This window comes from Amblyraja radiata, chromosome 17, assembly GCF_010909765.2.
Source record: "Amblyraja radiata isolate CabotCenter1 chromosome 17, sAmbRad1.1.pri, whole genome shotgun sequence".
In the NCBI taxonomy this organism is placed as follows: domain Eukaryota; kingdom Metazoa; phylum Chordata; class Chondrichthyes; order Rajiformes; family Rajidae; genus Amblyraja; species Amblyraja radiata.
Genome location: NC_045972.1, coordinates 32858409 through 32875161, shown reverse-complemented (window position 1 = coordinate 32875161; position 16753 = coordinate 32858409). Strand labels below are relative to the sequence as shown.

At 46.2% G+C, this 16753-nt stretch overlaps 1 protein-coding gene across 2 annotated transcripts in view; it reads left to right on the top strand.

Moving 5' to 3' along the window:
• Window positions 1-3023: 3023 nt before the first annotated feature.
• The window catches only part of exoc3l1 (exocyst complex component 3 like 1), a 51101-nt gene continuing 37371 nt past the window's right edge, over window positions 3024-16753 (top strand). For both annotated transcript variants that reach the window (XM_033036051.1, XM_033036049.1), the window contains exon 1: window positions 3024-3409. In XM_033036051.1, the coding sequence (XP_032891942.1) occupies window positions 3376-3409 (34 nt within the window). In that variant the 5' untranslated portion in view covers window positions 3024-3375. The remainder of the gene's footprint in view (window positions 3410-16753) is intronic.

The window sequence follows — 16753 nt, the reverse complement described above, 5'->3', positions numbered from 1 at the left end:
AAAAGGGAACTGCAGATGCTGGAATATCGAAGGTACACAAAATTGCTGGGGAAACTCAGCGGGTGCAGCAGCATCTATGGAGCGAAGGAAATAGGCGACGTTTCGGGCCGAAACCCTTCTTCAGACTGATGGGGGGTGGGGAAAGAAAGAAGGGAAAAGGGAGGAGGAGGAGGAGCCCGAGGGCGGGCGGATGGGAGGGTGGGAGGAGACAGCTAGAGGGTGAAGGAAGGGGAGGAGACAGCACAGGCTAGCCAAATTGGGGGAATTCGATGTTGATGCCATAAGGACGCAAGGACCCCAGACGGAATATGAGGTGCTGTTCCTCCAATTTCCGCTGTTGCTCACTCTGGCAATGGAGGAGACCCAGGACAGAGAGGTCGGATTGGGAATGGGAGGGGGAGTTGAAGTGCTGAGCCACCGGGAGGTCAGGTAGGTTTGCTTCCTCGGGTCCTGCCTGCGCCATCATCTCATACCCCACGGCTTCCAGCTCCAGTTCCCTACCTATTTCGCCGAACACCTCCGCTCAGTCCGCATTAACCTACCTGACCTCCCGGTGGCTCAGCACTTCAACTCCCCCTCCCATTCCCAATCCGACCTCTCTGTCCTGGGTCTCCTCCATTGCCAGAGTGAGCAACAGCGGAAATTGGAGGAACAGCACCTCATATTCCGTCTGGGGTCCTTGCGTCCTTATGGCATCAACATCGAATTCCCCCAATTTGGCTAGCCTGTGCTGTCTCCTCCCCTTCCTTCACCCTCTAGCTGTCTCCTCCCACCCTCCCATCCGCCCGCCCTCGGGCTCCTCCTCCTCCTCCCTTTTCCCTTCTTTCTTTCCCCACCCCCCATCAGTCTGAAGAAGGGTTTCGGCCCGAAACGTCGCCTATTTCCTTCGCTCCATAGATGCTGCTGCACCCGCTGAGTTTCCCCAGCAATTTTGTGTACCGTAAGGTTGAACAAGTTAGGTCTTTATTCTTTGGAGTGCAGAAGGTTAAAGGGGGACTTGATAGAGGCCTTTAAAATGATGAGAGGGATAGACAGAGTTGACGTGAATAAGCTTTTCTCACTGAGAGTAGGGAAGATTCAAACAAGAGGACATGACTTGAGAATTAAGGGACAGACATTTAGGGGTAACATGAGGGGGAACTTCTTTACTCAGAGAGTGGTAGCTGTGTGGAATGAGCTTCCAGTGAAGGTGGTGGAGGCAGGTTCGATTTTATCATTTAAAAATAAATTGGATAGTTATGTGGACGGGAAAGGAATGGAGGGTTATGGTCTGAGTGCAGGTAGATGGGACCAGGGGAGAATACGTGTTCGGCACGGACTAGAAGAGCCGAGATGGCCTGTTTCTGTGCTGTAATTGTTATATGGTTATATGACAATGGGCTGAATGGCCTAATTCTGCTCCCATTACTTATGAACATGAGCACATATGCCTGTGGACCAACTGCAAATGTTTGTAATGTGTGAACACCATTATTTGAAGTGGTTTGAGTGTTTTCTTAACTGCTCACTGCTTCTTGCTGGCAAGCCCACTTAATGCTCACCCCTAACAGTTGTGAAGAAGGTGCTGTGATTTGTTTTCTTTCACCTTGCCAGTCCTTTTGTTGAAGGTGCTCCCACAGTGTTGTTGGGGAATGGGTTCGTGGACTTAGACCCAGTGGCAATGAAGAGTGGAAAATATATTTATAAGTCCGGATGCCAAGTGACTTGGAAAGGAAACTAAAAGATGGGTGTTCCCAGGCACCTGCTGCCATTAGTATGCCTTGGTGCTCCACATGGAGACAGACCCATTTAACATCACTTGAATGCCCTATTGTACAATGGGGAGTGCCCTCAGACTGAAGGCAAGACTCTATGTTGACATGGACTGGGTGGCCACTTGATGGTATCCTGGGCAAGTGACAGGTGGATGGTACACACTACAGCCACTATGTGCCACAGTGGAGGGAATGAAGTTCGGGTTAGTGGGGTCTGCCATTAAGCAGGTTGTGAGCTCTTGAAAGTTGTTGGAACTGCGGTAATTTGGGCAAGATGAGATACTGTCCATGTAACTACAATGTTGCAGATAAAGACAGTATTACATCATTTATTTATGCCATCTCTTGAAATGAGTGAAGACCTCAAACTGAAGACAAGACTCTAATTTGGACTGGGGAATGGCCACTCCCATTAGTGGTGACATGGACGGAGAGATTGATGAGGGCAAGTTAAGTGGATTTATGCTTCACGCCGGTTCTCTCACCAACAGCCACAGACCCAGTCAGGCAGCTTTGGCCCGAAGAACTCAGCCAATTGTGTGCTAACATGACACTCGGGGCTGTGGGCAACCACACCGCCAGTCAGAATGCATTCTGTTTTTGGTTGCTGCTAGTTCTTCATCCAAACGTTCACCAGCAAGGATCGGTGAGATCAACTGAGGAAGAAAAAAAATACAGTAAGCCCTTGTTATAATGGACAATCTAGGGAGGGGGGGAAATGGTGTACATTATTGCCGATTGTCCACTATAACCGAATAAGGTATTATCGATTTAGTAGTAGAAACTGCAGTCTGGTTATTACACAAAAGGACACAAAGTGCTGGAGTAACTCAGCAGGTCAGGTAGCAGAGGGCGAGGGGAGCGATAGTACGGGGTGGGGGTGGCAATGCGGGTGTGGGGGATGGCAGTGAGGGCTGAGAGGGCGAAAGGGGGACGAGGGTGGGGACAAGGGCGGGGAGAGGAGGAGACAGCGCGGGGAGAGGGGGAGACAAGGGCGGGGAGAGGGGGAGACAAGGGCGGGGAGAGGGGGAGACAGTGCTGTGCAAGTGTGAGGGACAGTGCATGGTGGGGGGGGGGGGGGGAGCAGCAGTGCGGGGTGAGGCAGGGGGTGAGGGAGGGGTGACAGTGGGGGTCGAGGCGGGGACAGTGCGGAGCCAGGGAACAGTCCGGGGAGAGGGAAGGGGGACAGTGCGGAGCTGGTGGGAGGGTCTGTGCGGTTCGAGGGGGAGGGTCAGTGCGGGGCTACAGGGTGTGGGGGAGACCCTGTGGACTGAGGAAGTGTGGAAGTTGGCTGCACACTGTGTCCGGAGCTTTCGGCCCTGCCCTGCCCTGCCCTCCCTTTTCCTGACTGATGCCGATGTGCAGCATCCGAGACCGGGCGCAGGGTTCCGGCCAGTTGCCCGCTTTCGCCCAGTGCCGGCCCTCTCCCCATGCCCGCTCCTCCCGCCACTGGAGCCTGGTTTCTGAGTCTCCAGAGGGAACTGACGGAGCGCCGGTTGTCCTCTCTCCTCCTCCTCCTCCTCCTCCTCCTCCTCCTCCTCCTCCTCCTCTCCTCCCCCTCATCTCCCCGCCTCTCTGACCGCTCATCAGCACCCAGAGCTCGTCGGCGGCCGAGCAGGGGATGTCTACAGAGGCTGCGAACAACGACAAGCGAGGTAAGGGAGCAGCTGTTCCGGGAAGCCCCGGCTTGTGTGTCGCCCCCGGGAACCGGCCGCTCGGCTCTACCTTGGGGTCGTCCATCAATTGCCCAGAAGTTGAGAGCGGGCCCCGCTGCCGGACAACAACAGACTGCGGCAGACGCACGTTAACCGAGGGACGACCAGCAAACGCCAGCATATTACCCGCTGCCCCTCTCTCTGCCTGGGCGAGGAGATATATAGCTGTGGTCTGATTTAGTGAAGAGACAGACAGGTGCTTCTGATCCCACTCGCTGCGTTTAAATGAGAAATTCTTCAACATTAATTACTTTCCACTGACTCTCAGTTTGGAGAAGGGTCTCGACCCGAAACGTCACCTATTCCTTCTCTTCCGAGATGCTGCCTGTCCCGCTGAGTTACTCCAACATGCTGTGTCTATCTTCGGGTTAAACCAGCAGCTGCAGTTCCGTCCGACACATAATTACTTTAATAAGTCGCTTGTCCCAGAATGAGGTTCTCAATCTCTCTCTCTGACCCAACCACACATACCTCTCCCGTAGTGTTTACTTGGGGCAGAAGCACCAGAGGAGTCAGTCACTCGCTGCCCCTGTGCATGTATTATTGGCGAGGTGTCCGGGTGCCAGATCGGGATGGCTGGTGGAGGAGGGCGGGATGAGTTTGCTCGGGATTGTGTGGGCTGCTCTCGCCGCGTCTCACTGCTCTGTATCGGGGAGGACGGGGCAGGGTGCCTTGCAGAAAGTTATTGGGACTGCGCCGCACACACCGGGGTCCCGCAAGGACAGAAGATTAGTGTGTAGGAAGGGACTGCAGATGCTGGTTTACACCGAAGATAGACACAAAATGCTGGAGTAACTCCGCGGGACAGGCAGCATCTCTGGAGAGAAAGAATAGGTGACGTTTCGGGTCGAGACCCTCCAGTCTGAAGAAGGGTCTCTCAAGTCAACCCGAAACGTCACCCATTCCTTTCCCCCAGAGATGCTGCCTGTCCCGCGGTTACTCCAGCTTTTGTGTCTTATGGAAGATTTGCTCGAGTTGTTTGAACACAGACAATGTACCCGCTATTTTTAAAATATAGACAGGAACCCGGGCGGAAATGAATAGGCAGCGTATTGTCGGAGATTGACCAGACTTCCCTTTAGGGAGCTAATGACCGTGATTAGATCCGATGCCATTATCTGAGTATTATTAGCCACACGTAAAAACAGTGTACTGTGCTGACGTCCGTGCATGAACCAGGTTCACCGGTTTGGAACTGCAAAGAATTAAGAAGCGGTGGCAGCCTCGCTTCATTCTTTGCATTCCCGAAACAGCGGTACCCAGCCCAGCGCAGACAGAGAAGGTCCCGGCCCGCAGCACCTGTTGATAAAAGCCCAACGACCCCATCATCGGGGCGCCTCAATGAACCCTATTTTAAGTGGAGTATTGTAATACAAAGTGGGGGAGGTATAGATAGTTGTCTGGCATCAAGCGATGATTTAAACCCCGATCGAGTTTAATCCAAACAAGTGTGTGAATGTCAGGGGGAAATATACAGACCCTTAACACCAATGATGTGCAGAGGGATCTTAGGATCCAGGTCCATAGCTCCATAGCTCCATGAAGGTGGCAACACAAGTCGATACAATGGTAAAGAAGGCGTATGCTATTCTTGCCTTCGTTGGTCGAGGCATTGAGTATAACAGTCACCATGTCTCCCAGCACCTTAAAAAAAAAACCTTGATTAGCCCTCGTTTGGAGTACTGTATTGTGTGTAGTGCATTATAGAAAGGAGGTTGAGGGCTTGGAGATGATATAAAATAGGTTTACCAGAATGATGCTGGAATAAGAGGACATTAGAAATTAGATTCCTTTATTGTAGGACATAAGCTACAGGGAGAGATTAGACAGACTTGGATTGTTTTCTCTGGAATGTCTGAGTTTGAAGGGAGACCCGATAGATGTATATAAAGTTATGAGAGACATAGATTGAATAGACAGAAACTTTTTCTCTGGATGGAAATGTCAAAGACCAGAGACCCTAAACTAAAGGCTCACAGCTTTAAGATGAGAGGAGCAAAGTTTAAAGGAAGTGTGTAGGGTAAGTTTTTACACAGAGTGGTGAGTGCCTGGAATGTGCTGCTAGGGGTGGTGGTGTACGCAGATACAATATAAATTGTCCCTGTGGCTAAAGGGATCAGGGGGTATGGAGAGAAGGCAGGTACAGGATACTGAGTTGGATGATCAGCCATGATCATATTGAATGGCGATGCAGGCTCGAAGGGCCGAATGGCCTACTCCTGCACCTGTTTTCTATGTTTTTATGTTTCTATGTTTCTAATATACTAATGGATTAATTTAATCAGCCACGTTATTGATTAAATCAACAATCCATATTACTTGTTCATGGCGTGCCGAAACAAACAATACTTGCTAATGGAAAAACCAAACCAATACATCTTGGAGGAATATCTTAGCCAGTAGCTTGTACATCTGAGCCCATTATGCTGATTGGTAGTGTAATGCCCCACAGTATATGGCTGATGGTGTACCTGAACCTGTGTACTTGTCTAGACTGAGGCTAACTAATGGGCCACTCTAACCATTACAATTTGCTGATGACGTGTCTGTAGAAACAGTACACGAGGGCCTGCGTTTGGGGTAAATAATAGTTCTTTCTGATCACATATGAATAATTGCTACTTGTTGATGGATATCTGAACCTTCAGCACTTGCTAATAGTGTATCCAGTTGGTTTCTCCCTTGATTGATTTGTACTGTTCTTTGGATCGTTGGGACTTTGTGCTCATTCTCCTCTGTGGTCTGATACTGTATAACCCCTCAACAATTCCCCCGCTTCCTGACCTCTAATTGCAATTTCACATCTATCCTTCCTCACCACCATTACGGAGCTCACACTGAGTACCATCTTGCTCTCTTTCTCTCCATATGTTCGTAAAGATCTTTAGCTTTGCCTTGATGTCCCTTCTCTAGATATCATTTTCCATACTTGCCTTCCACTGCTTCACAGACTGCTGAATCTTGTCTAGTCACCTCGTCACCTTATAACATCTTCCTTCCCTGGATTTGTTGATAATAGGCTCTCTAATTTCTTCAGTGGAGCTCTTTTCCTTTGAGAACAGCTTCCATCAAATATCATTATGAACATGTTTCCACTGGAGCTGCAGCTTAATCCAGTTACAGTGCAACTGTCTCTGTTGTAAAGGATCCCTCCCAAAGCTATCTTCAGGTAAACTGAAAACTTGTTCTTGCCGAAAACATTTTGAATTTGAATTTCATTGAATGTACATTCGCTGGTTATGCATAACCGCAGAATGATTAACAGTTACACATGTTTTGGCTTGCATAAATCTATGAAACCACTTAACAAGTGTAATGTTGTGGAGTAAATTATATAGTCCGGGCAGAGCTATCCGCATGTGGTACGGGTGATTTATGAGGGTTTCTGATGCCTAAAATTAATAATATTTCTATCTGACAACTTGCTGAACATTGTGCACGTTTCTCTGTGAGGTGATGATGGGATCAGGCATGGTTGTGGCTCCCCACACAAACAAACTTCCTCCTGACAGCCCTAACCATGTAAGATTAATGGTCACCTGGCTGAGATGTTGCCAGGCGTGAGACTGATGCCTATTAAGAGTCAGTCGGTGCCCCCAGGAGAGGAGAGACTGCAGGCTGGTAATTAGTGACATTGCCACATATGCCAGAGCAGTGCCTGTCTCTGTGCAGTCAGACAGCAGGACATTGCAAATTCCTGCTGACGGAAGAATATTGGATGACTTTGCCAAGGGCTGCTGCCATCTGTATCAGTTGTACACCAAGCTGCTGCCTTGTTGTTATCTTCCTTTCTCATTCCCTTCCACTCCATCTTTTTTTCTTTTTTTTTCCCTCACTTTCTCGTTCCTTCTTTCACACTTTAATCTCTCACTTTCACGTCGCACCCACTTCATACCTCTTTAATAATTTGCATTTTATTCTTCTCTCATTCTCTCTCCCTTGCCCCTTCCCCTCCTTATCGCATCATTCTCCTGTTCTTGTTCTTCCTCTCTCCATCCTCTCTGCTTATTTCCCTTTTTCCTCATTCCCGTCCTCTCCCTCTCTCCTGGGCTGAATGCTGCAGTCAGTGTAAGTATTTCAGCATTCTAAGACCTGACCAAATTCAAGGGGTCAGCAGTATCTCAAAAAACTTGACGAGTGTTTTCTTGGTGAAATTTGAAGGACAACATATGAAAGGAAACAAAAAAAGATTTGAAAATGTGTTACACAACTTCAAGCCCAAACTACTGTATAGACAATGACATGCAGTGCCTATTATAAGGTGAGAAAAACAACAGCCAATTTTTACATACAAACAGCAATGCAAAAGTTATCTGCCTTTAGCTCTGTTGATTGAGGGATAACTATTAGCCAGGACACTGGAAATACTCTGAGACAGAGTACTCTGTCTTAGGACACTGGAAATGCTCTGAGACTGTCTTTGCCAGATAAAAACTACACCTGTGACAAGGCAACATTCACTCAGATCGAGACCGGAGTGTTGCTATTATTGGAGGTGTTCCCTACGAAGTGCCACACACACACACACACACACACACACACACACACACACACACACACACACACACACCACACCACACCACACCACACCACACCACACCACACACACACACACACGCCATTCTGACTCTTGCTTATTTTTCCATCCAATAGTACTAATGTGTGCACTTAACCAGACAAAACCAGGAATGGTAAGTGCACCCACATTACTTGGTGAGTGAAAGATACAATGCGTAGCTTGTCGCATTCCCTAAATAGCAAATTCTAAACACTTAATCACTGATGCAGAGTCACTGTGAGCGTTCTGGAAAGGGATACTTTTGTTAATGTTCCTCGGCATAAGATGCGTTCAGCGATGGTAAATAATTGTTCCATTTCAGTGTTGCTAGGCTGTCATTAGTGACCTTTGCAGTCCTCTTGCTTAATATCGATCTTGGCTGCAGAATGATTTCAGCACAGAGTGATTTAATTTGCGCTGACTGATGCATTACCTCCATAGCATGCCGCCCTGCAGTTCCGTCAGCACTGGCAGGCTGCATGTGAAGCTGTTTGTTTTGGATGAAGTGACTGACGTGGGGCGGGCGACCATGCTCTTTGCATTGGCCGAATTTGTGTCAAGAAAGAGATTGGGTAGGAGTGAAGCACTGCTTAGACCCTTGCTGCTTGTCTGCAAGATTTGTATTCACATCCAGTTTGAGCTGATGGAATGAGAGCCTCTGGGATGATTCTAAATATATATATATAGCTAATGAGCAGGTATCCCCCAGAGTCATACTGCATGGAAGCAGGCCTTTCAGCCCAACGCATCTATACCGACCAAGATGTTCATCTAAGCTAGTACCATTTGCCTGCAATTGACCCCAATATCCTTCTATTTGTGCCCTTTGATGTGGTTTGCCAATTGCCAAAATGGTATCATGTCAATATTTGTATCCCAATTCCAATATTATAACCCTCTGAGAGCCATGAATTTACTAGACTTTCTCTTGCACAAAACATTATTCACATTATTCCCTTTATCATGTATCTGTACACTGTGGATGGCTCGATTGTAATCATCTGTGGAGTGAAAGAAATAGACAACGTTTCGGGCCGAAACCCTTCTTCAGACGTTTCGGCCCGAAACGTTGCCTATTTCCTTCGCTCCATAGATGCTGCCACACCCGCTGAGTTTCTCCAGCATTTTTTGTCTACCTTCGATTTTCCGGCATCTGCAGTTCCTTCTTAAACATCGATTGTAATCATGTATTGTCTTACCGCTGACTGGTTAGCACGCAACAAAAGTTTTTCACTGTACCTCGGTACATGTGACAATAAACTAAACTAAGCTCAAATTCAAACTCAGTTCAACGTGCGCATGTTATTTTTTCCAGCATTGGGTGCATGAGATAAATAACTCATTTCTGAGGGTGCCAATGGATAATGCATTAAATTCTCTAAAAATTAGCCTAAAGCCCTTGAACCCTTGCTCCAGGAGTATGATCTTTTACAAATGTTAACCAATAGTGTATAGGAGATTGCATGGGATCCTTTCCAAGATAACTCCTCTTCATTAAAAAGAAGCAAATACCATGCTGTTAGCACATTACCATTAGGTTAAAACTGATAATCAGATTTAGTCACCGGAGACTGCAACTGCTGGCATCTGAAGCAACAAACAATCTGCTGGAGAGATTGTGGGAGAGAAGAGTATGGTTGGTGTTTTGGGTACCAGTTTATTATTGACAGGGAATGGAATGGAATACAAGGTATGCAAAGTTCTTGTTGGAAAAGTTGGAAAAGTTCTTCCAGTAAAATGACACTGGACCACAAGGCCATCAGGAAGTGGTCATCACGGAATGTCCTGCAGACAATGATGTGATGGACGATGTGTGGTGTCTGTCTCCCGGAGCAGAGGGTCCAAGTGATCTGGTGGAATGCCTCATTGCTAAAACTCACCAACAAGCACCCAGACCCCGCTGGGTGGGCAGTAAGAGGGGTCCTCTCTGTCAGGTCCCTTCTGTATGTTTGGAATCTTTCCCAATGAACTCTGCACTCAGAATGGCCACAATGGAGTCGACCATCTCTTTGCAGTCTGTGGATTTGCATAGAGGGCCTGAAGAAGGATGCAAGGGTCCTTGTCACTGTTCCTCCTGAGCAGCATGTAACCGATCTACATGCTGTTCCCAGGGACACACGAGAGATGGACATCAAGTGTTGCTGGAAGATGATCAACGCAGCAAAAGGAGCTCTTAGTCTGCCTGAAACTCGTTAATTTCGAGTACAACAAGATGCTCGTAAAGGATATTGCCGACTGGCACATTCCAGGCTGCAGGAGTACGTGCTGAGGGATCCACCGAATCTCAGTGCAGCCATTGCAAAGGCTCTGTGGAGAAGAACTGCAGTCTAGGATTCTTCTGCTACTGGGCATTGAGAGGCTGAATCCAGTGGGAGGACTTTTCAAGCAACTGAAGTTTATATCATCCCAGTAGGCACCATTACTGGTAGTGGTGCCCTGTACACAAAAAATGTGCTAACGTTGCTAATGTATAGAACCAACTGTGTACGTAAAGACTGAATGTAAAGAACCTTGAAATGAGAAAAACTGATTGAACAATTCCTTCTTATTCATCAGCAAATTGGGGCATTAGCTTACTTTCAATACTTTCGCAGATACAGGAATATATTTTCACATTTGTCAAGTCAAGTGGTGTTTATTGTCATATGCAGCATCACAGGCACATAGACTCAGACAGCACACAAAACAGAATTATACATAAAGTTTACGTAGGTTATACAAAATAATGAAAAGAAAATCAAGGCATTTGTGCAAAGATACAGCAGGAGCAAGTCCATGGTAGTGCATTTGCTGGCATGAACAACGAAACATATGCCTGTTTGATTAGCTTGGTTTCACAGGCTATTGAGTCGTTGCTCAAGAGAACTCTTGTGATTAGATTTCAGTAAGTGAGGATAATATCCATTTAAAAGCCAGCTACTTTAAAAATTGCCTAAAATAATGGACTTTCACAACTGATAAAGGGTACGATGTTTGCTTTCAGTAAAATTATCCTGGTCTTCCTCTGTGCTTCCTACCTGACGTTAGAGGCAGTTCACTTGATGCTAAGCCTAGCTCCCCCATGGCAAATTGATCTTAATCGGTAGAGGCTGAAGGAAGGCACAATGCCTTAGCCAGCAGAGCTGCTGCCTTGTAGCTGCAGTGGCCCATCACCTCTCTTGTTCCTGGGTGATGCTGTCTATGTGGGGTTTGCATGTTCTCCCTATAAATTCATGGGTTTGCAACCCAGATGCTCAGTCTCATCTCGCATCCCAAAGACGTGTAGGTCGGTGGGTTAATTGGTCACTGTATATTTTTCCTGGTGTGTAGATAAGTGATGGAATCTGGGAGCAGTTGAGCGATATTTGCGGAGAATAAACTGGGCTTGGTGTAAATGGATGCTCGATGTATGGGCAGAAGGGCCTGTTTCGCATTGTATGAGTCTGTGGTGACAGATGGGGAAAGAAAGAAGAGTATAACAGGGTTGTTAATAGAGGGTGAAGGGTAGATGTTCGAATAAAGACATATTTATTTACCTGCCAAAAATGCAATTTATTCATCAAAATATCTGTATATACAAGAAATATGTTTTCCTTCATATTCATGGTGTCATACAGTCTAGACGTTCATCGTATTGTCAAGTCAGCACTTTCACAATGTCAACCGGTTAATACATTCTGTGCACAAAACCCCAATCCACTTCTGGCCTCTAACATTGCACCCTTTATGGGATATAATCTGTTATGTGCCTGACCTGCAACCTAGTAAATAGGAAGGTGGTGACATAAAGCTGGTGGGCCAAGGGAGAATCCCATCATCACTTTTGATGCAAATTTTTATCCTCCATTTACTCCGAGTGGCTGTGCTTGAACTGCTAAGTAATGACTTTGGAATTATGCACCTCAGACTGAATGTGTCCTTTCAATCTGTTGACGTTTGAATAATGGAGCAAGTGGCAGCACTGAGTGCTCGGAGGATTGATGAGGTGCTCTGAATGGGAATATGAACGTGTTTATTCCAGAGCAGGCTCTTCCCATAAATACAGCCCCGAATCCGGCTGGAGGCTTCCTGACTCAGTGTAATCTGCAGCGCCGTGTACCATGTGATTCAGTGTCTAATGTTTAACCAAGTTAAATTACCAGCCAAGCACCTCTGGCATGGTAATATCTTTTCTGCTCCATGCGCCAATTTGAAATGAATCTGCTGCAAATCCCACTGCTGGGATTAAGGAAGAAACAAGATAAATATTTGTACTGCATTTTAGATGGAGGCTGCCTGTAAGATTTAATTGTGCGTTATTACCTGAACCTGTAGTGTGCAGATTCCCCATATTCTTGGATCTGAGACCAAAGGTTTATTTCTGTGCCTGACTAACACAGTGTACCAACACGGTGTGCCAACAGTAGGAGTTTCTTAGAGATTATTTCACACTGCCTCACTCTCCAGTTGCTGAAATTCATTCAACGACCTTTCACACTTTGTTATTTTAAAGCTACAGCATGGAAACAGGCCCTATGTCCCACCGACTCTACGCTGACCATCGATCACCCTTTCACACTCGCTCCATGTTACCCCACTTTTGCGTCCACTTCCTACATCTTTGGTGCAATTTACAGCGGCCAATAAACCTACGGTCCCACACGTGTTTGAGATGTGAGAGGAAACCGGAGCACCCGAAGGAAACCCACGTGGTCACGGAGAGAGTGTGCCAACCTCCACAGACAGCGCCCGAGGCCAGGATCAAGACTTTACAGATGCTGGCCTAACCACTGAGTTCCTCCATCAGTTTGTTTTTCACTCCATCAAATTTGTAACTGACCAACAAAAGATTTCAATGGATATTTTTTAGGGTTGTTGCTTCTTCACTGAAATCACACTGTCCCAGAGTTTAATCTGTACTTCCAGGAGAGTTGGCAAATATTGCACCAAGACCAGAGGCAGCAAAAGCTTGAGGAGAAGACTGGAAAATCTCCATCCTTGCCTCCATCCCACATCCATCCGCCATTAAACATTCATCCTGTACATGTAAGACAACTATTATTTTTGATCAACACTTCTTTGGCCTCTGTAAAATGTGTCCTTGTGCAGGGAGTGGATGCAAAAGTAGGATAAAATAAAGCTAGTGTAAATAGATGATCAATGGTCAGCGTAGACATGGTGGGCCGAAGGGCCTGTTTCCATGCTGTATCTCTTTAAAAAAAAAAGAACAGGGAGGTTATGCTCCAACCTTTCCAAGCATAGATCTGACCTCAGCTGGTGTAATGTGTGCAGTTCTGGTAACTGCGCGGCACAAAGAGGATGATGGCACTTTATCTAATATTCCCCTATCCTAACTTTTTAATCATTCAATTAAATCTAGTGTGTGGCGAGGCAAAAGTCCTGAGCCGTGTGAAGCAATTTGTATGATTCATCAAAGGCTTTCGGTAACTGGCAAGGTGTCCCATGCACATTAGCCACTGAGCGACTGTGATTCGAGGGAGTCTCGTCCTTTCAGTGTCAAAGATGTTCAGTAGTAGTGGGCTAGATGGCAAGGCCCATTTGTAATCCATTTATTTTGATAAGTAGCTTTTAGCAGGTGTTGTTTGGGCAGTGGGATCTGGTAGCATACAGCATTCTTTCCTTCATCAATCAGAAGTTTAAGTTTAAAAGTTGAAAAATCACGCAGTTGCTCTATAAAACCTTTGTTCGGCCACTTCTAGAGTACTGTGTTCTGTTCTGGTTGTTGCACAACATGAAGGATGTGTACCTTTTGGAGAGGATGCAGCGGAGGTTTATCGGGATTATGGGGATATGGGGAAAAAGCCGGAACGGGGGACTGATTTTGTACGATCAGCCATGATCATATTGAATGCCGGTGCTGGCTCGAAGGGCCGAATGGCCTATTCCTGCACCTATTTTCTATGTTTCTATGCATGGATTCGAGAGTATTAGCCGTGAGGACAGTTTGGATGAACTTGAATTGTTTTCTTTGGAATATCGAAGCTTCAGGGGAATCCTGGTAGAAGTGTACAAAGTTATGAGAGGCATAGTTAGGGTAGTCAGTCACAATTATTTTTCCCCAGGGTGGAAATGTCAAATGCCAGAAGCCATAAGTTTAAGCAGAGAGGGGGGAAGTCATACGGAGATGTGCAGGGTAAGTATTTTTACACAGAGTGATTGTTGCCTAGAACATGTTGCCAGGGAGTGGTGGTGGAAGCAGATATGACAGCAGTGTGTAAAGAGGCATTCAGACAGACACATGGACAGGGAGTGCCCAGAGGGATATAGACCACGTAATGGCATTAGTTAGATTGGCATCACACCTGGCACACAAATTGTGGGCCGAAGGACCTGTTCCTATGATGTCCAGATTCACATTCTGTTCTAACTATCCTGCTGACTCTGGCAGGTGTGAGAGGAGAATGGACTGCGAGATGAAGGAATGCCTGAATGTGATACCCATTATAGTCCATTGTCAGGCATTTGATTGCTAGGCTGGCTCAGCTGATGAATGGGAACTGCCCAGGGTGTAGATAACGTTATCTGTATGATGTACAGTGAACATGGAGGAAGGTAACACTGTTTCCTGGTGGCTCTCTATCAGCATCTCCCATTGTTGACTGATTGAGACTTGTCAGTCTACGTTCCCCCTCAGCTGATGCACTGTGTGCCTCTCGTTGTTTCAACTTCAGCCAGATTACTGAGCAACAACACAAAACAATGCTGAATGGTTTGATTATGTTTCAGTGGCCACGTGCCTGCTGTGGGAAGTTATTTGCGAGAATGAGAATCGTATGTTTCCAACCCATGATCTTCCAGGTCTATGTGTCTGAGTTCAGGGAATATCCATCCTTTAATCAGAGCTAGACACAAAATGCTGGAGTAACTCAGCAGGTCAGGCTGCATCTCTGGAGAAAATGAATAGGTGACGTTTTGGGTCGAGGCCCTTCATCAGACTGAGAGTCAGGGAGGGGGAAACTAGAGGTATAGGAAGACACAACACATAGCAATATAAGCAGTGTTCACTGGAGTTTGAGGTCACATAGGCTTGAGGTCATGTTATTGCCTGATCCTGGATTAAGTATTGGCAATGCTACTACTACTCCTAGCATCTCTGTGAGGTGACCAACAGCTGAAAAGGCTCTGCTTTTAGACTCCTCCATGGCTAATGCTTTCTCAATAATGTTTGGGCTTAACACTTAAGAGACCAATTTCCCTGCCGTCCAGCTTCCAGCCTGTCCTCACATTCTACACCACTCTTGACAACCTTGTTGACGTTCTGATCAAAGGGTCACAGATTCCAAAGCAAAGCGCAAAATGAGTCAGTGACTTCAGGAAAGGAGGGGAGGAAGCTGAAGGGAAGTAGCTGCAGGGGAGAAGTAACAGCAACCTGTCGGATGCTGAACACACTAAAAACGGAGACAAATGAAAGGATGTTGTAGTTAATCAGTTCTTTTTGAACTGGTTTTAGAAGGGCAGATGCACAAGCTTCCTCTCTATTGAAGAAGCAGTGGCTTCTTCTGGTCTTGCACTGCGTACAATATTTTGCTTGCTTCCTAAGTTAAATCTCAACATTCATTTTAACTCAGTGTCTTGGTCCTTACAAATCTGTTACAGTCTTTACATTCACCACATGATAACTGAAAGGTAATCCATAGATCAAGGTCTGTTCACTTTTGAGGGGGTCTTTACATCTATGTGTGTGCTATCTTGTCCCAGCTGGAATTACATTTGACTCTAGATGTCTGAAACAACTGCTGCAGCTCTTAAACAGCTGTTCCTTGCAACACCTAGCCTGACACTTAGAGAGGGATTGTTCGAATTATCCATCAGCCAGGCAGACCCAAGCTCTTGTACAAGCTACATTGAAATGTTTCCAGTCTGAAGAAGGGCAGTACATAAGACATGAAAGTTATGTCCATGGGGTCCATTGTTGATGATAGTACTAGACTGATAAGTTGGGGGTAATGAGTTGCAATTGCAATTCAGCTAGTTTTGAAACTGAAGCAATAAATCTGGTAACTTGTGTGCTGATACTAAAGAGAAATGACCATGAATGCTGCTGGTAATTGCTTCTGTGATGTCCCTCATCCATCTTTCACAGCGGACTTTAAACCAAAGCCTGCTCTATCCTCTCACATTAAAAGGAAGATCCCAAAGCATTTTTTTATGGAGAAGTAAGGGAGTTCTGCAAAACATCCAATCCAATATTTAGAACATCCAACATCGCTAAAGTGGCTTGGTATAAATGTAAAATTGTTCCTCGTATGTGTAGGGTAGCATCCGTTAATCGGTGCGGACTCAGTTGTCTGAAGGGCCCGTTTGCACACTGTATCTCTAAACTAAAGCAAATTATTTTGTTATTATCTCATTATGATTTGTTGGAGTTAACAGTGTGAACATTTGTAACAATACGTTTTGTGGCCACACTAGGAAGATGACTTTTATAATGCTGGGGTGTGCTGTGCTTGTGAAAGGAGCAATATTAATCTTAATCCATCGGTCTTTCTCTCCTTTGCTCTCTTTCTCGCTCACTGTCCCTTTTATCTCTCTTCTCCCTCCCACTCTCTTTTCTCTTCCCTCTCGCTTCTCTCTCTCTTTTTCTCTTTCTCTCTTTCTCCTCTTTTACATTTGCCAGCTCATGAGTGCTCCAGCCTATGTCTGACTCTAAGTCGCAATAATATGATCGGACTGGAGAGAGCTCAGAGGAGCATCACCAAGATGTTGCCTGGTTTACATATAACAGTACACATAAATATTAATAGTAA